Here is a 20,489-nt window from a genome sequence, read left to right on the forward strand (position 1 = left end):
GCACCTGCAGTGTGTCCTTGTGCCATCCCTCATGCAGCTGCTCTGAAACTGGGGAGAACCAGGGGCTGCTATGGTAGAGTTGCCGCTCGTCTGCCTTCCTTCTCAGTCTGCAGCTAGATCCAAACTGTCTCATAGCATGGAAGCCTGCCACCATTTTGCAGAGGGGATACAAGCTGACTAGAACGTAAGACAAGTGGGCAATGTGAAAAGAGAATGTAAAGATCTACAACACGGAATAATTCTTGCTGGATTTATTTAAGTACTTTGACTGTCAAATTTATTACAGTCCTAATGTGTGCGTGACACAATCTGTCCTGGGAGTGAAGTCAGGGTGAGAAGGCGAAGCCTGTGGGCTCTGTAAGCAGGAACAGAGGGCCTCATGCCTTGCACGAGCACTGGTCATTGGGAGGAGCAGGTCAGCCAATTATCCAGGGGCTCTGAGGCTTTGAAGTTCATTGCTGCCACTAAGTGGGGCAAGGGCTGGGTGCTCAGATGAATACCAGGGGAAGATGTCTCCAAGCTCTCCCTTCTACCTTCCCTTGAGCTAGGATCCACTAGCTTTGTCAGTCCACAGCAAATTTCACGGGACTCCTGTCACTTGGAACAAAACACAAAGGCATTCGTTTCAAAGGATTTTCAAAATAATGAAAACCATCAACTCATGTTTACAGGAATAAGAATTCCCATTCATAGAACACATTCAAAGTGAGCGGTGTGGATGGACACACTAAAAATTTCCTGATGCCTAATTATTTCAAGATACTTTATTTTAAAACAGATGAGGACACTAAGCTTTAGTACCCCTATTCTGCCAATGCCCAAGCTACAAATGCTTGTGCTCTAGCAGCTGAGGGGGCGCTCTTTAGTAGCATGTTTGAAAAGTGAATAAAAATCCATATAAAACAAGTATTCAAATAGTTTCCATAGGAACACAGATAAGTGTGACCCATCTCCTAGTCTTCATATTGTTGCATCTGTGCCAACCCTCCCTGCTTACAAAGACATTTCCAAACTAGCAGTAATTAAGTTAAATGGTCCCCCAAATCCCATAATTCAAGCTAAACTTGCAGTGAAGAGCTACAAGAGTAGAATCTACACATTAATACTAGTGGAAGCACAGGCTGCTGGGGGTCGCTTCATGCCACTCTCCCGTGCACAGGACACAGGCAGAGCGCTGACATCCTGCTCCTCTGCTTCTGAGGGCTCACGGCTCTGGATCTGCTGCATGAGTTGCCTGTGATATAGAGACAAAAGCGCAGAGTCAGAAACCTGAATCACCCAGCCCATAATAGGGCAGGACTATTTCCATGGTCACTAGGTCATCAGAAGAGGTCAGTGTATCTTTACGGCCATTTCTTTGGAACCATCTTTTTCATTAGCAGTTACATTTGTTAATTAAAATACTTGTTACATGCAAATAGATTTCTCTTCCCTTTGTATTACCTAAACTTTGCAGAGCATGTTAAACTAAGTTTAAAACAAACTTGGGCCAGAGAAAGCCATCAGTTTGGAGCATATGCTTTGCATGAGGAAAACTGCACAGTCACCCAGCACTGTCAGGTGTTGCACAAGAAACCAAAACCGAAAATCAAAACTTTAAGGCTGAAGACAGCTCAATGACCTCAGTGGAACACCTGTTTTGCAGTCAGGAAGCCCAGGTTCAGTGCCCAACAGCCAAGAATGACTCAGGCTTAGAGTAGCACCAAAGACAAACCAAAAACTATTGAATCTTTAGCAAAAATGTGGGTTTCCCCCTATTTTCTGGTACAGTGCTAAGCCACATTCCTAACACACAATTCTCTTTTCAATTGGAGAAAGCAAGTTAAAGAATACTCAAGTGACTATTCTAGCAGACCCATAAACACCCAATGATCACTAACCATGTTGGCCCTGACATCACATAGTAGATAGTGGGCCTCTGGAATCCGTTGAAAGTCGAGGCAGCAGCAACTGTGTAAGCACCCATGTTTTCAAAGAGCATCCAATCACCCACATGCATCTCAGGCAGGTCACAGCGCTCAACTATACGATCCAGGCCATCACATGTCGGCCCCCATATGCTGGAGGAGTAATACTTCTCATCTGGTTTGGGTCTCTACATTCAAGAGAAAACTAGTTACAACTGTTATTAATCACCATCCTAACTGTTTCCTACAGAATAATATTCTAAAATACCTTTTGCAGAAGAGGCTTCACGTGTGCATGATCATAAAGGATGCAATTAAATGATCCATATACTCCGTCATTCACATAATACATAAAGGTCTGTTCACTCGACTCATCTTCATCTAGAAAGGTGGTTAAATTAGCCTCAGTTACTATTTTTCTATACCAACTTTTAGTTATGCACGCAATGACTCATCCTTCATACATACCATCAGAGCCCGTCTGTTCCTTTATAACAAGTTTTTTAGCAATGATATTAACTGCAAGTGTGAATGCTGAGGCAACATAGTATCTTCCCGGCTCAGCTATGATTCTCACTCCCGAGTCAGAGGGAAAATACTTGTCAAGTGCTGGGTTGATTACACTGGTGATCTAAGAGTGACAGATAAGAGCAGTCAATGATGACATAGAAATCAGTCATTAGGTGGAGGAAGCAGTTCTCTCAGAAAACCAGTCAATCACTGCTCTTAATTCCCCTCCAGATACCCTTTCTAGCCTATTAATCTGACTATGATTTTATCAATGACGTACAAGGTCAAGTCTTGACAAAATCCACACATTAACCCCCACCCCATTTCTTAGTTGGGTAATGTGTGAAATTTATTCCCTACTTCCACATTTCCTTCGTTTATTTGGAGGGAGGGAAGGCTACACACAGTAGTACTCAAGGTTTACTCCATACGGGTTGTGCTGGGATGGAACACAGGCCAGCAACATGCAAGGACAAGAGTCTTATCTGCTGTGCTATCTCTCTGACCCAATTTTCCACATTTCTAAATGTGACTAACAATTTTCTAAAACTTTTGGAAAAAGTTGACATTTAGAAAAACAAACTGGTTTTCCTGTGGTGGCAGGGAAGTCAAAAGCTGTACTCTTGAGCACCTTTAAATAGCATAGAAGTCACTAATATATATATCCAAAAAGTGGAAGGGAGGTGGAAGTTAGGATAAAGAAGTGACTACTATGACAATGATAGTTGTCACTCTGGACAAAAGCTAAATACTGAAAGGAGGTAAATGAACATACATGATCACCTTTCAGTACCTGTTACAAACCATAATGACTAGAAAGAAAGAGCATGCGAGAAAGAAAATTATCTGCCATAGAGGCAGGCTGGGGTAGAGGGGTGGCAAGAGGGAAACTGGGAACTTTGGTGGTGGGAAATGTGCACTGGTGAAGGGATAGGTATTGGAACACTGTATATGTTGATGAAACCCAATTTTGAACAACTTCTGTGTATCTCACAGTGATTCAATGCCCCTTCCAAAATATATATACTTAATATTGTTAATATGGCATAAAGACACTATCTTCCAAAAGAAACTTGCCAGAATATCTGTTAAGCATATTCATGTTGTTATACATTACCTCTTCAAATTTAAGCTTTACATCCTCAGATCCAGGAAAACCACCACCAATATCAAGCAGATACATATTGAAGCCAACCTCAGCCTAGAGCCAACAAAATGAAATCAATAGAATAGCCACAAATGCATCTAGTCAAGTCATGCCTAGGATCTTAAGTTTCTGTACGACATTATAAGGTCTACAAACTTAATCCTAGAATCTAAACCATTATTATTCCAGGCCCACCCCACCTCACGATGCAATATATTATATATAATATATATATACACTCACCCCCATGTCAAAGGCACAGCGAGCATCAGAAATGGCCTGCACAAAGGTCTCAGCATCAGTACAGCCACTGCCCACATGGAAGCTGCAACAAAAGAAAATATGCAATTTTTCTTAAATGTACAAATATATAATTTAATAAAAAACAATGTTATCACCAATACAAACTTACTAATATATGAAAGCTTTTTTTTTTTTTTTTTTTTGCTTTTTGGGTCACACCCAGAGATGCTCAGGGGTTACTCCTGGCTCTGCACTCAATTACTCCTGGCGGTGCTTGGGGGACCATATGGGATGCCGGGGATTGAAGGTGGGTTGGCCACATGCAAGGCAAATGCCCTACCCGCTGTACCATCAATCCAGCCCTGAAAGCATATTCTTAAGGATGAAAAATAATTTTCAGTGAGGGATGAGGGGATCAAGTAAAATAAAATAGCAACTATGGATCATAGTGAAATGAATTGCTATTAAAAATTTTTAAAACAAGATTAAATTATTAGCAAAACAGTGAATGTAAATATGCAACTTCTTACCATTTCTGAGTTTTTTGTTTTGGGGCCACACCCAGCAACACTCAGGAATTACTCCTGGCTCTGTGCTCAGGGAACACTCCTTGTGGGCTGCATAAAAGCAAGCACCCTACCCGCTATATTATTATCCCAGGCCCATTTCTGAGCTTGAGAAGAAATAAACCCGTAGAAACTTGCATTACTTAGTATTTCAACCTCTAATCATTCATTATCAAAATCTCACCTGACACCAATGACATCAATGTTCAGTTCTTTTGCCCGTTCTAAAAGCAGCCTGCTGGTTTTGAGTGTGGCACCAAATTTAACACTGAGGCGACAAACTGCTTTGGAATCATCTGTGGCAATCCGCAAAACCAACCTAGAACAAGAAAACTGTATCAAATTTCTCCCACCAGAACACTTATATTCAAGGATAAAACAGAGGGCTGAGGTGAGAGCTCCAAGGGCTGGAGTGAACATGCCCTTGGCAATGTGTGTGCCCTAGTGTGCATGCGCTTGGTGGGCAGTCCCCAGCTCTACTGCCAGGACTGCACAGCCAGACCAGGAGTGGACCCACTCCCTTCTCCCAGATAAAAAGGATCACTGGAGACAAGGGGGAGAACCAAACCCTTGGTTTGAACTGGAGAGGCTTTTATTAATATAATTTCAGCTATATTCTACTAGGTCTCCAAGCCAAAGGAGCAACATGCTCTGGGGGCACAGCCCTGCACAGTCCAGAGGGTGCAGTAGGGGGGGGGGAGAGGGGGGCTTTCTTTTGGTTAAAGGCAGATTTCATGGAGAACTGAGGATTTTTTTCTGAAAGGGGGGGAAGAGGACAAAATTTGGGACCCTCTGCTCTAAGCCATCACAGGGTCATGAGTTTAGTCTGATGGTCTATAATGCATCTCTGAACCCTGCCTCCAACAAGGAGTAACTCACTTTGCCTTGGGATGTGCCCTGGCAACTTTCATCAGCTCAACTTCACTGTCAAACGTCATCATCTGGACTCCATTATTGGCAGCATACTTAATTTGAGACACTTGTTTACACGGATTTGCATAGATAATCCTCTCTGGAGGCACCCCAAGACTCTGCACCAATTGTATTTCATTCTGAAAAAGAGGGATTATGTTATGCAACCTATAGCTAATAAACAATCACAGGCCCCTTTCACAGAACATTTGGTCCCATACACCATATAATACAAAAACTGCTTTTGCTTACCTTACTGGCACAATCAAACCCTGCCCCAATAGCAGCAAGGGTCTTCACTATGGTTCTGCTATCATTGCATTTGACAGCATAAAAGGGGGTGACCCGAGGAAGAGTTTTTAACCACCTCCGATGTTTCTTTAGAATATCTCCCAGGTCGGCAACATAGAAGGCATCTTTGTCATCCTGAAGGAAGAGTGAGGACATCTCAGAACAGCCTCTCAGGTGTCCCACTTGAGAAGGCTCCCTTCTTTCCCACCAGTCCCAATGACTCTGATTTTTAATGTTGCTGTCAATTCCAGGTCCCCCAGCTAGACTAGGCAAGTTCCAGAACACCTCCAAGACCCCAGCAAAATTTCCCTTCTCATCTGCCCCGATTCCCAAGGTACACTGTCTACAGACTCGTACTTACTGAAGAAGAAACTTCATTGATTTTTTGGTCCAGAATGTCCTTGGCAGTGAAGCCTTCATCAAGGAAATGGCAGTCAAACTCTTCATTACTAAAGTTGTTCATGGTTTCTGGACGTTCCTTTGATGCACAACACTGCAAACAGGTTGGTGAAATTTACTTAGAAGCTTGTGTAATCCTCAACTGGAGGAAGCTTTAGCCACCAAGAATACTTACACGGAAACTACTTGATGACCTTTAAAGAAATTGCCAGATTTCTCACAAAGAAAAGTTGTCCAGGAAATCCCAGCCCCGCTGAAGATGTGAGTGCTCTCAATGCAGCGTTGGAATGTTCTAAAAAACACAGAATTTGTGGCCCATATTAGGAACACAAGGTGTCACTCACATAATCCATAAGCCAACACATCACATACTCAATGCCTTTTTCAAAGCAACACACTAAACTCCCTACATGGTATAGCACCTCACAGTAAAGCATTTGCTTTGAATGCAGGAGTAAGCAGAGCACTGCAGGTGTGTGGGCCCCCCCCACACACACTTCAAAACAAAGACACTAAACATAGTGCAGAGTCACAGAATACACAGACAAAAATCAGTGCTAAAAACTGCAGGTAATTTCTGCACCTTGCTCACTGATAGGAAAAACTCTGCTTAACAACTTACTGTTTAGCCAGCATTTTACTGTTTTATCTAAATGAGCCCTATAATTATTCAGAGATACTAAACACAACTTTCTCTAAGTCCTAGACAATCATTTTTAGTGATGATCATGGAACTATCTGGGGACCTCAATTTACTGAGTGCACAGTACATTTCCCAAAAATGTTCTAAGCTATATATTTTTTTACACTGGGCATGCATTTTTAAAACTGCATTCTCCAATTAAACAACGAATCACAGCTGCGCTGCATCTTAAAGAGAAATTTGCATTCCTGAACCAGCTCTACTGCTCAAATAAATCAGTGATTCTGGCAATCCCAAACGCCCCTTACAGGGACCTTAATATTTGCTTAGCAATCACATGAGTGATTTTTGGCTAACTTTGTGAATAAGAAACAAGCATGAATGAATGCAGATAAGCAACAGTAAAGCCCTAGACAATAATAGCCACTGTTCCCTGGCCTTCCGGAATGTGACATTGGCACCAGACAGTTATCCCACAATCAGTTACTCCAATTTACTTATTTCAGCCAGGTAGGGATTCCTCAGGAGGGCTGTGCGACCCACATCAGTGCCCACAGCCCACGGGCAAGGGCCAGGCAGTGGTTCTGGGCCGCAGCTTGATCTGGCATGGGGCACTATGAGAGGCCCAGGGGGACGGACCTGCCATAAATCCAAACCCATGCAGGGCAGAACCTGTTTTGTTTCTTTTTCTTTTCTTTTTTTTTTTTAAAAAGAATCGATCGGCATGTTCTTTTGGCATGATTATCCTCCCAGGTTGTCTAAATAGGCAGAAGGGAAAAAGCAAGGACTGCTGCCAGCAAACCCATTTCTGTCCATAAAAGAACAGGAACTCAGCACCAAAGGTGACAGCTGGGTTATTTAAGGGTCCTGCTCTGTTACTATGTGACCTCCTTCGGGCCTACACTTGGGAAGCTTCTCTTTGCAATAGACCCTCAAACAGTTCGCGTTTCTGTATCTTCGATTATTTTCTTTTTTTAAAGCGGTGCTATAAAGAGATTTCACCCAAGAACACTGTAACTCTGAACTCAACTGAGCTTGTTAAAAATAAAAAGAAACCCATTAGCAGCTTCGGCGAACAAACTTCCTTGACTCCCAACCGGGTAACAGAGGAGCAGAGACCGGGACTAATTTAAAACAAGAGACCGGAACAAGTAAAAACAAATAAATAAAAACGGCCCAAACTTTTTCACGAGCCCGCTCCATTCGGCCCAACTTCACCCTGAGCACCGCCGACCCATTCTTTTGTCTTCCACGAGGCGGGACTTTGGGGGGGGGGGGGGGGAAAGCACAATCCGTTTTTTTTTTTCCTCTTTAGAGAAGACTCCCCCCCCCCCCCCGACGTCGCCTCCCCAGCCGCTCCTTCTTCAGCCCGGCCGAGGCGCGTCCCGGGGCGCGGGCGGCCGGGCTGGCGAGTCCTGAGCGCACGGGCCGGCGCTCCGCCTTTCCCCACCGGGCTCTGGGCGCTCGCTCCGGCGGGACCCGTGCTCGGGCTCACCGGGCAAGAAAACTAAAAAGCGCTTCCAAAAAAAATAGTAATAGTAATAGTAAGGAATTAAAGACTAAGAACCGGGGCTCCGCGGCGGAAAAAAAGACGACGGGCGCCTCAGACGCGCCGGGCGCACCTCGCTCCCGTCCTGCACCTGCTACCGGCCTGGCCCGATGATTATTTTTTTCTTTCCAAAAATTATTAAAAAAAAAAAAAAAAACCTCCAGAATTTGGCGGTTGAGAGAACTCCGGGGCCTCCCGGGCAACTTCCGTCTCGGCGCGTCTTTCACCGCGGCGCGGTCCGGGCTGAGGGGAAACTCGGCCACGGGCAGGGACGTGAGGGGGACGGCGCGACCGCGGGCCGGCCGGCGCGTCGGGGCCGCCGCGGTCACCACGTGTCTGTGGCCGCGGCGGCCGCGGGCAGCGTCCCCCGGCCCGGCGCGCTCAGGCCCCCGCAGGCCCCGCGGACGACGACGACGACGGCGGCGGCGGCAGCGACGGCGGCGACAGCGACACGTGCTCGTCGCCCGCTCCCGGCCTCCCAACCTCCGCGTCCCGCTCACCTCAGCGCGCACGGCCGCCTCGGGCCGGCCCCATGGAGACGCCGCCGCCGCCGCGCTCGCAGGCCCGCCCGCCCCCGTCCGCCGCCCGCCCGCCCGCCGCCTCGCTGGCTCCCGCGGAGGACCGCCGGCCCGAGGTTGGCGCCGGAGCTCAGGCCGAGGGGCGGCGGCGGCGGAGGCTGAGGGCACTGACAAAGCCGCCGCGCTGCCGCGCCGCTACTTATAGCGCCGCGCGTGTCGTCATGGAGACGCACCAGCTCAAACCAGCCGCGATCGGTTCCGTCCGGGCGTCCTCCGCGGGAGGGGGCGGGGCGCGGCGGCGGCAGCCAATCGGAAACCCTGGCGGTGCTGTGGGGGCGTGGCGCGGGCGCTCCGACGTCAGCCCCGCCAGCGCTGCTCCGGCCAGCCCGCCGCGCCCCCGGGGGCCGTGCGCCCCTCCCGGCCCTGCGGCAGCCAGAGCGCGCGCATGCGCACGCCGCCGCCGCCGCCGCCGCCCGGGGCCGTCTCTACCCGCTCCCGGGCCTGGTGCTCCACGCGCCGCGGAGAGGCTGGCGCGCGCTGCACGAGCGGTGACTGCAGCTGCAACGGGACTGCTGCCGGTGCTATGCAGGACGGGTCTTCCTCCGGGGGTGGACCCACTCGTGGTCCGAGCGGAGGTCCGGGCGCGCGGCGGCCGCGGCATGAGCCACGTGCACACTCCGCCCGGGGAGGGACCCTGGGTCCCCGGAGAAAGGACCGTGGCGCTGCTCCACCGCATCGTGCAAAGGGTGTAGAGATACGGACTCGGAGAAGGGATGGGCAGTGGATCGCCGGGCAAGTTCGCGGCCCCGCTGCCAAGCCGCGGCGCCGGCTAACCGAGGTCTGAAATAGCCAGGTACCGCCTCCCTTGGTGGCCGATGCAAGCTGCAGGACCGCGTCTGGAACCAGAGATACGTCTAAGGGTTCCAGGGGCAAGATTTAGGCGGTCGCGCAAGCGGCGGGACGCTGCAGCGTGAGCCTCGGCGCCAGCAGTGATGGGTGCATTTTGCATTGTGCCCGCTGTGTGCCCCCAGTGAAACATTATGAACGCATTGTGCGGGGAGGGATAGGGACACTTGGCGTCCTGCGTGCTTTAAGCCCCAACACACCAACGAAGTCTTGAGCACTTAAGACAGTGAGCCTTGTTCGGAGGAATTTGGTTTCCCTAAGCATGTAGCCCTCCTTTGGAGTGGGGACCGTTTCCCATCCCCAAGCTTGTCCTAAAGATTGAAAGGGTTTGGGAGCCTCTTTTCGTGTTTGTTTGTCTTTTGTAATCCTGCCCTTGAAGGCAAAGTTCAGCAGATCCACCCTTAGGGTGTGGGTTGTTCTTGGTCCAAGGGCGCCTAGTAAGGAGTGATCAGCAAAATAAGCCTTTTCCAAGGCTGTGGGTGGGTGTGTAGGGGGATCCTGGTGCACTCCAGGTCCCCCTCTAACCCCCAATTTGCTTTGTGGATTTGGGCAAGTTAGCCTCTTCCTCTGGGCCACAGACTGGAAGGATCTTACCAGCTACAAAAGCCTGATTGCTGAAAGCCTTGGTGTAGGCCCCCAAGGCTGTGAAAGCTTGTTGAGTGAATGGCACTGCTCTCTGAAGTCCACAGAAACAATAACGGGCTCTCTCTTCTCTTCATTTTTCAAGCCCGGAAGCAGCCAGGTACCTAGTTTTGTCCCGGAGAGGTATGTTAGTATCACTCCAGCAGCCTGATTTCCTGGTATTTGCCCACCACCCATCACCCCTCCTTAAAGATCCATCTTGTTCTAATGACACACGGAGTTTTTCCGTCACACTTGGGAAGTGTCCCATGACCAGTACCTGGGACCAGAGGGGAGTTGGGTTCTCACTGCTCAGCTTGGAGTACAACCAGTCAGCCCGAGACCCAAAGAGCATCCAGTTTTCCAGCGATCTGGAGAGGCCTGCCAGATCTAGGGCTAGCTCAGTTCTCTGTTTGTATATGTATATATGTATATATATATATATTTTTTTTTTTTGCTTTTTTTGGGGTCACAACCGGCAATGCACAGGGATTACTCCTGACTCTGTGCTCAGGGATTACTCCTGGCCTGGCGGTGCTCAGGAAACCATATGGGATGCTGGAAATCGAACCTGGGTCGGCCGCGTGCAAGGCAAACGTCCTACCCGCTGTGTTTGTATTTTACAGTAAGACATGAAGTGCTTAGTCCTCTGCATGTGCTCTCATGTCTATCTGTCTCTCTCTGTCCTCTGCATGTGCCATTTCTCTGTGTCACGGACACTGTCTTCCTTGCCGGCCCACCCCACAACGGGCAAGCTCGTGTGCCATGCTTGCCTTTGGGGGGGCCGGACCTTCCCCCAGTGACCCCTCTGGCTCTTCTGTAGGAGCATGAGCAGAGGACCAAGCAGCTTCACCTGGCAGCACAGGCCCTGCCAGCTCCAGGTGCACTTTGAGCGACAACCCCGCCTTTCACCCCCCCATGGCCTTGACTCTGAGCGTCTGACTCATTGAACCTGGTTCCAGCTCGGACTGGAGAAGAAAAGCCGGTAGTGACTAAAGCGGGTCCTGTTCAAAGGCACAAACGAAGGTCTTCCTGCATGTTTAGGGGAGACTGGATCCTCTCCCTGACTATTTTTATCCTGAGAGATAAGCAACAGAGCCTCTAGAAGATGGGATGCCAAACATCTGGAAGTTATTCTTACACGGGGATGAGAGCTTCCGTTGGATGTGGAAGTGGGAAAGGAAGTGAGCACCATCAGGGCCCACCTTGTGCGTAACAGTGAGACCCCAGTCCTTCATCCTCACACCTCAGTTCCAAGACCCACTTAGTAAGCCCTGGCTCTGAGTTCCGGCCAGCCCTGGGCCTCGCGTGCTCTGCTTCAGCTCATTCTTACAAAGCCGCTCTGCCCAGATTGGACTAGATGCAAAGTCAGGCTCTGGTACTCGGAGGGTCCCAGAATTTCTGACTTTGACACTGTGCCCTATAAATCTGAGCAGGTTTCCTGAAATACCAAACGAGGAAACATCTAAGGAAGGAGGTGCTTTTCTCTGTTTTGCTTTTCTATGTGTGTGTGTGTGTGTGTGTGTGTGTGTTTGGGCTACATGCAAGAGAGCTAAAAGGCTTCTGGTTTTCTGCTCAGGGATCACTCCTAGGAATTCTTTGGAAACAAGTGGCATAAGGTATCGAACCGGAGTTAGCCTCATGAAAGGCATGTGCCCAGACCCCTGTACTATCTATCTGACCCCAAAGGTTTTGTAGCATATTGGATATGCCCAAAACAGTAACAATAAGTCTCACAATGAGAGACGTTACTGGTGCCCGCTTGAACAAGTCGATGAGCAATGGGATGACAGTGACAGTGACAGTGTTGGCTAATTTATTTGCACTAAATTGCTTATGAGGGTCTGGGTGATAGATAGCACAGCTGGTAGAGTACTTGTCTTGCTTCTGATCGCGGTATCCCACCTGGCCCCTGAGCACTCCAGGGTGATTCCTGAGTGCAGAGCCAGGAGAAAGTCTGAGTCCCATTGGGTGTGGAACAAAAACAATAGTAAAGAGCTTATAAAGTTTAAAGTGATAAAGTATTTAAGATCATCACTGGACAGAAATGATAGTCATCAGAAAGAACTGATGTCTCCATTTATTTGATGTTGGAATACTTGACACAGAACTTTCTGGGAAGTAGAGCATTGTTATATCCATATGCCCACGGTCATACACTGCTGCACCATATATCCCTGATCATACACTGCTACTCCAAATTTCTCCTCCAAAGCATAGTCGTCATAGTTTCTGGAATGAAGCTTATGACTCATGGGCACTTGGGGAGGGGAGATCTGTCCTTGCCAAGGTGATGTCACTCAAGAAAATTAGGTGCTGGAAACCAGTCAAGGGACACTGTAGTCATTTGGGGGAAACTCAGCCAGAAGTACCTACCTAAGCTTCCTCACGCATCTGCCCAAGGGCACCCTTGTCTAGCCCTTGGATTGCTGGCAGCGCCTGCAGAACCCCAGCATCCCTCCCATGCCACTGTCGCTGCCCTTCAAATGATGGGCCCCCATGCAGAGGACAGCTTCCGGGAAGACCCTCCTGACTCTGAGTGATGGTGATATCACCGGAGAAGCCCAGCGTCTCTCAGAGCAGCTGTTGGGAACCAAAGCCACGCTCTATGAGGAGAAGGCCCAGAATACCCATTGTATAAAGTGTTGCTTCGCAGCTCTACCCCAGTGTAGCTCTCGAGGAAGTTGCTGGCACAGGAGCAGGACCAGGGCCAGCAGGGTGGTGTGGCAGGTGGCAGGCCCCTCAGAGTAGCCCAGGGTGGTGGCTTCTGTCCAGATGTTGAGAGCAGGCGTTCTCGGGCCCGGCACATTAGTGCTAGCGCTGCTCGGCTCCTCTCAAGGTCTTCTCAGTGGGCTTAAGATGGAGCAGAGTCAGGGGCTACCTGAGGGACCTCCTCACACATGGGCTCAGAGCCAGGCAACAGGCTTGAGATCTGGCCACTCGATTGATTGATTGATTTATTGATTGCAGCTTTTGCATTTTTATTACCATGGATTTTTCTTTTTTAAAAAAGGCAGCCACACTAGCCAGGGGGGCCAGGGTGGTAAGAAAGGGCAAGGCAGGGGTGGGGGGGTGGGGGCTGGTTCTGCTCTATTGGCAGTAAAGCTCGAAGTTCATCCCATCATGATTTCATAGTACCCCAGAGACACGTGGTCATTGAAAATCGTGTGCCCTTTCTTCAACGTGACCTTGTTCCAATGGGTGCCTATCTGGGCCGCCATCAGCTTCTTGGAGTCCTCGACGGTGTCATGTGTGTTGCACTTAACACGGACTTTTTTTTTTTTTTCCCAAGTAGTTGTTTACACACAACCTCAATCATTCTGTCCGGAGCTCAGATCGCCTGGAACCTGTGGAAAACACAATCGCTCATTCTGGCTGCTCTAAAATTTCTGTACTGGTGGAGAGATACAGTAGGGGCTTAGGTACTTGCCTTGCTGTGCTTCTGAACCTGCTTTGATCTCTAAGTACTCCACCCTACGCACTGCTGGGTGTGACCCAAAAACCTAAAAGTAAACAAAAAACACAAATTAAACCCTTTCCTGGTGGGCCCCAGGTATAGTACAGGATTTAAGGTACTCAGCTTTGTTCAACCCCCAGCTTTGCATAGGGTCTCCCCTGAGCACTGAGCACTGCTGGGTGTGGCCCCCAAACAAAACCCTGGGTCCTGAAGGTAAATAGACTTTAGCCAAGAGCCTGGACTCTTCAGATCTGCCCTGCTTACCTGCACAGCTGCCTGACGCTGCCTCTCCTTCCAGCCACCTTTGAAGTCAGGATCTCCTTATCCTCACACATCCGGTTTGGGGCCCAGTTACCGGCACACACCAAAGTTACCCAGTACCTCTCAAGGAAACAAATTCCTCCCTGAGGAATCTTTGACTTGTGGTTCCTACGGGGCTGAATAGCTCTCGGGAATTTCTCTCCCTGCGCTGTCTGCACTTGAACAGACTCTGAACATAGGCTCTTCCTGTAATTTCTCTCTTCCTTTATTAGTTCAGCAGATATTGATATAGAACATATCCCAGCAGCAGCTGTGGGCTGTGGGCTGGACTCTCTCGGACCAGCCATGGGCTCCTGCCTCGTCTGTGTCTGATTTATTCTGAGTGTCTGGTGGCTGCCTCCAAACCAGCATGTCACAGCGCTTCTGCTAATGTTGTCACTGCCCCATTTTTGCCCATGCCCCACCCTGCAGGGCCCCACCTCTGGGAAACCCCAGCGCCCGCAGGAATTCTTCCTGGGGTGGCAGGAACAGCCTTGTGCAATGTCGGCCACCTTCTGCAAGGTGTGGGCCCTGCACTTAGGTGGGCGCCAGGCCCTAGGAGTGCCCACACCCGTCAAGCTGCCTTAAGCCTCAAAATCTTTGTGCCCAAGACTGGTGGGTGGCCAGGCTCCACTGAGTGAGCTGTGGGGAATCTCGAGGGACTGTCCAGAGTGGGAGGCTGACCCCCAGACCAGTGTTGTAGTAACAGGGACAGTAACCACAGGGTACAGACAGTGGTCGCGGACTCACTGACAGAAGCCAGGATGGGAAGAGGCCATCCTGGGAGGCTGAGTTGGAAAGGGGCCCAGGTGCACAGGACCAGAACCACCTACAGGACACAGAGAGGAAAGCCCTGCCCGGCCTGGCTCACTTGAGCAGAGAGGTCCGAAGCCACAGTGGGGGCGCTGCAGGATTCCGGACTGTGGGGCGGAATTATCGGCTCTCTGCCAATAATTCACCTTCGGCTGCTCTCTGCAGCACTCCCGAGTCCCTGCTGACCACAGGGCCCGGGATCTTAGTTCAGGGTTCACTTGGTCACGCAGGAAGGCAGCTGGGTAGAGCATTTTGCACCTGGGAACCAGTCAGACCCCACCCAGCACATCCTACCAACTCGGGGAGCTCAGAGAAGGGGGGAGCTTGGGCCCCGCGCAGCAGAAGCCCTGGGGTGGGGGGCTGTGCATTGGGAAGTACCTGGCCCAGGGCTGAGCCCGCAGACCTGCCGTGAAGGGGCAGTGTCCAGTGCTGAGGAAACTGCTGGCAGCAGAGAAACACACAGACCTGCTTCTCCTATGCTGCAATCCTCCACAGGGGCCTCCCCGTCAGAACCTGCCACCAAGATCGGGGGACGGGTAGCTGTAAGGGGTCCAGGCTCCTCTCCCCTTCTCTTCGAGAGGCAGAGGCACACTCACGGGGACCAAGGAGGCGGGGGGAACAGGACAACAAGCAGGCCAGAGACTGGCCCAACTCCCTGGCCACGGGCTCCCAGACTTCCTCCTGCTGCCTCGTGGTCACCTCTGAAGAAGCGTTCCGAGAGCAGCATGAGCTGCCGGGAACATTAATCATGTCACGGAACAGAAAATCTCAAGGAAGGGAGGCTCCGGTTTCAAGCGCTCGGAGTCTCAGGAGCGATGCCAAAGATTCATGCTCTTTTCATCCTTCTCACGTTCTTGGCCGGGCGTGGTCCTTCTTCCCTGGGGTTCCCCAATGGCTTCAGGGACCAGCTGAAGACGGCTCGGTGGGAGAAGGAAAGGACATCCCCTCGTGGCCTCTCTCTCTCCTGGACCTAACTGCAGACACACACCATGTGGATGTCCTCCAGAGCAGAGATAGCCCAGTCCTGGCCGTGCGTCTCTAGAATGGGGAGCAGGACCTCCGTGGTTGCCGGAAGCCGAGGATGAGTCACGCTCTCCCTGGCAGGGGTGCAGGCCTCCCACGGAGAGTCTGACTTGGAAGCTGCTCTCAGGGGCGGAATTGTGTCTCTCCCAAATCCATCTGTACGGTGAGCCCCAGCACCTTGAAATGAGAATCTTTGCCAAGGGAGTCAGGTTAAATAAAGACTGAAGTGGGCCCTGGTCCAACACGAGAGTTGCATGGAGACTCACAGAGGGATGCATGGAGAGCAGCGTGTGAGATGCAGGCAGAGATGGAGGATGCTCCTGTAATCCAGGGGCCACCAAAGATGGCCAGCTCAGCCCTGAGGGGATGGAAGTAGCTCACAGTCCGTGCTCCCTCTTGGCCCCTCATAGGAACCAATTCTGCTGAATGGTACTGGGTCTGGGATTTTCTGCCTCTAGAACAGTAAGAAAGATGTCTCTGGGTGCCGCTTAGGTCTCCTGTACTCGGTTCTGGCAACTCAAGCGGCTCTGTAACCAGAAACAAGTCAGAGTTCTGCAGGAAGGGGATAGGAGAGTAGAACAATATGAGGCTTGGGCTGAACCTCAAGTTTTCCAGGCTCTGAGGCCATGTGTAAGGTCCGGAGATGGACAGGGCATGATGCTCAGTGCTATGGTGCTGCCTCGTGTGTGTTTGTGAGGCCTGTTGGAGCTCTGGCTCCGCATAATAAATAATCTCAGGCTAGAGAGATAATGTGGGGTAAGGCACTTGCCTTGCAAGTGGTCCTCAGTGTACCACATATGGTCCCGACACAGTCAGGAGTGATTCCCAAGCGCAGAGCTAGATGTAAATCCTGAGAACAGCCAGGTGTGGCCCAAGCTGCAAAAGAACACAGAAACAAAGAAGCTGTAAGTTCTCAGGGCTCTTCCTGACTCTGTGCATAAGGATTGCTCCTGGCAGTGCTAGGGAGGTCGTGCCCATCCGGCCCATTGAATCATCTCTGCAGCTAGGAGCTATAGCACAGCGGGTAGGGCACTTGCCTTGCATGTGGCTGACCCAGGTTCAATTCCTCCGTCCCTCTCTGAGAGCCTGGCAAGCTACTGAGAGTATCCTGCCCACATGGCAGAGCCTGGCAAGCTACCTGTAATGTATTCGATATGCCAAAAACAGTAACAACAAGGCTTACAACGGAGACGTTACTGGTGCCTGCTGGAGCAAATCGATGAACAACGGGATGACTGTGCTACAGTGCTACAGAGGTTCTTTATCTTCTCTGCCCTCTCTCATAGCTCATACTTTCTAAATAAAATCCTCCTTCTCCTCCTCCCCTCCCCTTCCTTCTCCTCTCCCCCTTCTATCCCCTTTCCTTCTTCCTCCTTCTCCTCTTATTTTGTTTTGGCTTTGGGGCCACATCTATAATGCTCCAGGCTCATGCCTGGCTCTGAGCTCAGGGATTACCATTTGGGATGCCGGGGATCGGGGATTGATACCCGGTTGGCCATGTGCAACCTACCTGCTGTACTATTACTTGGGTCCTGTTTTACATCTCAAAGAAGAGAAAGAAGCTGGTGTATGTGTGGGAGGCTCAATACTAAACTCAGCACAAGCTAACAGAGCTGACCTGAGTAACATTGTATCTATCTATCTATCTATCTATCTATCTATCTATCTATCTATCTATCTATCTATCTATTTTTTGTTTGGGGGCCACATCTGGAGGTGCTCAGGGGCAACATTGTACTTAAAAGACAACCCAAGGTGGGGCTGGAGCAATAGCACACACAGTAGGGCATTTGCCTTGCACACAGGCCAATCCGGGTTTGATTCCCAGCATCCCATATGGTCCCCTGAGCACTTCCAGGAGTAATTCCTGAGTGCAGAGCCAGGAGTAACCCCTGTGCATCACCAGGTGTGACCCAAAAAGCAAAATAAATAAATAAATAAATAAATAAATAAATCACATATTTAAAAAAAAAATAGACAACCAACCCAAGGGTTGGAGAGAATGTAGTGGGTAAGTTAAGATGCTTGCCTTGCATTCAGTCAACCCCAGTTCAATCTCTGGTGCTTTGTGGTTCCTGGACACTGCCAGGAGTGACCTCCAAACATAGCCAGGAGTAATCTCTGAGCCCCATGGGGTGTGGCCAACCTCCCCAAAGAAACAAATAAGTACATCCGAACAGAAATCCCTTAATTCTGCTTGAGTGTTAAATGAAGGGACATTGTATCATTAAAAACCCAGTTACTGTGTAGGAGAGGGGTACAGCACTTGCCTTGCACATGGCTGACCCACGTTTAACTCCTGGCATCCCATATGGTCCCTCAAGTCCTACCAGGAATAATGAGTGCAGCTCCAGGAGCAAAACCTGAACATCACTGGGTATACTCCAAAACTGAAAAAAAAAAAAAAAAGTAAAAACAAACTACTCTGTCTCTAGCAAGTGAGACTCTTTTTCTTTGCGGGAATCGGGGGTGGGGCGCAGAGTGGTGGGGGTGGGGAGGTGTTAGGCTTGGGGCCATGCCAGACAGTGTCAGGGTTTATTCCTGCTGTGTAATCGCACTGGCCCCAGCTACTGTATTCTTACTCTGCCCGGCCCCCGGCCCCATCAAAATTCAGTTCTTTACCCTATTCAGAGTTACATAGAATCCGGTACTGTCATTAATTTCCCAATTTTTAATTTAGATTTATTTATTTTTATTTTATTTTTTCCTTTTTGGGTCACACCCGGCAACACACAGGGGTTATTCTTGGCTCTGCACTCAGGAATTACCCCTGGCAGTGCTCAGGAGACCATTTGGGATGCTGGGAACCTGGGTTGGCCACCCTGCAAGGCAAACGCCCTACCTGCCCTACCCGCTGTGCTATTGCTCCAGTCCCTTAATTTAGATTTAAAACAAACAAACAAAAGATTTTTGTTTGTTTTTGGGCCACACCCAGCAGTGCTCAGGGCTTACTCTTGGCTCTGTGCTCAGGGGTGATTCCTGATGATGCTGGGGATTGAAATGGGATTATACCGTTTCATACCAGACAAATGCCTCACCCCCTGCACTGGGGAATGTTCATTTTCCAGGTATTATTCAATTAGGTTAAATAGGTTATCTGTGATCCAGAGTTTGCATTTACCAAACAAGACATTTCATCTTGCCGTCAACACTTTCACTGCTTCAATTTTCAGCACCCAAACCGCATATCTTACCACCTATGACAGAGAGACCAGGATCCAAGTTCCATTCCTTTGATTTCACAAGACCCAAAACATAATTTTTTTAAGAAATGTGGGTTTTTTTTTCTTTTTGGATCACAACTGGCTATGCACAGGGGTTATTCCTGGCTCTGCACTCAGGAATTACTCCTCCCATATGCTCAGGGGACCATATGGGATGCAGGGAATCAAACCCAGGTCAGCTGTGTGCAAGGCAAATGCCCTACCCGCTGTGCTATTGCTCCAGCCCTACAAAATGTGTTTTGAGGGCTGAAGAATTGAACTGGTCCTAGGAGGAGCTCAGAGGTGTGGTGGTCCTTTGGAACTTCCCGTGTTACAGTCAGTGACATATTGGGTAAACCAGGACAACTGGTCAGCTGACCAAAGGGGGTCACCACCCTGGGAAATGGAGCATGGAAAGGAGCATTAGCCAAGCTGCTGATTCAGGGGCCCATGGTGGAACTTGGAGTCCTCTGAATTAATTTAGGGGCAGAAGGCGAAGTTTATGAAAGGGCAGGTACCGAAATGTGAGATTCACAGCTGTTATTATAGCATGAGCATGAACCACAGCCATTGTTTAGAACAAAGGAATTTCTTTCCAGAGAGGAGGATTTTATCGGTGGTATTGTTTAGAATTGATGGGCACGATGATAATAACAAGCAAGCAGCTTGGAATCTGTGTTATTACTGTGCTTTAAATCATCCACAGACAAAGCAGGTTCTTACTGGTGGCACCTGGGCCAGCCTGCCCCTTTTTGACCATAGTCCCTGGTCAGCACAAATGTTAGTGCTCTTCACAGCTAGCCCTAACCTCTGCAGATCAGTGAGTCTGAGCATCTCATGGTGATCGGGTAGGGTGGTGGCATATAGGGTTTGTAGGGGTTTTGTTTGTAGGATTGCTCAGTCAACTATAAAGCAAGGAACTCAGGGGGCAGAGGCGGTATTGGGGTTAAGGCACCTGCCAGGCAGGCGTGCATGCACTGGACTTCCAATTTAATCTCTGGCACCACGTGACCCCTGAGCATCACTTAGTGTGGCCCTAGAACCCCTGAGCACCACCCTGGGTGGTCCCCAGCACTGCAGGACCAGAGCCACACCATATCCTCAGCCCTGGTACCTAATCCTCTAGGCTGCTTAGCTGAGAATCAGGGGCCCTTGAACTGTTTGAGCTCCTGCCTGACAAAACCAGAGTAAAACTGTCAGACCCAAGTGTAAAGGCCTCTATCCGCGTCTGCCTCTCCCAGGAGCTGGTTCCTCCAAGTTAGAAGGCCTCTTCTCAGGTCCCTGCTGATTTAAATAGGCTCTGGAACTGCATTCCCCTCCATCCCTTTGCTTCTGGTCTCTCTGGCTCTCTGGGCATATCACAGTCCAGACTGTGCTTCTCCGGGAAGTGGCAGATTAACCTCCACATGTGTGTCTGCCCTTCCCTGCATGGACTGAGAAGCCAAACCCTGACACCGCTAATGAACTCCTTATTTCAGATG

At 49.8% G+C, this 20,489-nt stretch overlaps 1 protein-coding gene, 1 non-coding gene and 1 pseudogene across 2 annotated transcripts; all 3 read right to left on the reverse strand.

Annotated features, from left to right (window-relative positions):
- Positions 1-242: 242 nt before the first annotated feature.
- On the reverse strand, positions 243-8,764 carry ODC1 (ornithine decarboxylase 1). The gene is made up of 12 exons (XM_055121424.1): positions 8,668-8,764; positions 6,151-6,267; positions 5,938-6,069; positions 5,538-5,711; positions 5,253-5,425; positions 4,558-4,692; positions 3,808-3,889; positions 3,535-3,618; positions 2,376-2,538; positions 2,176-2,288; positions 1,881-2,095; positions 243-1,234 (listed from the first exon to the last, which is right to left on the reverse strand). The coding sequence occupies exons 3-12, from the start codon at positions 6,037-6,039 to the stop codon at positions 1,093-1,095; spliced, it is 1,383 nt and encodes a 460-aa protein (XP_054977399.1). The 5' UTR covers positions 6,040-6,069; positions 6,151-6,267; positions 8,668-8,764; the 3' UTR covers positions 243-1,092.
- LOC129400682 (small nucleolar RNA SNORA42/SNORA80 family) lies at positions 7,147-7,280 on the reverse strand. Its single transcript, XR_008627869.1, has one exon. It is a non-coding gene; the product is annotated as a small nucleolar RNA SNORA42/SNORA80 family (small nucleolar RNA).
- Positions 8,765-13,302: 4,538 nt separating the features above from the next.
- Positions 13,303-13,531, reverse strand: LOC129399569 (ubiquitin-like protein 5; annotated as a pseudogene).
- Between the last annotated feature and the right edge of the window lie 6,958 nt (positions 13,532-20,489).

The sequence above is a fragment of the Sorex araneus genome, chromosome X, assembly GCF_027595985.1.
Source record: "Sorex araneus isolate mSorAra2 chromosome X, mSorAra2.pri, whole genome shotgun sequence".
Lineage (NCBI taxonomy): Eukaryota > Metazoa > Chordata > Mammalia > Eulipotyphla > Soricidae > Sorex > Sorex araneus.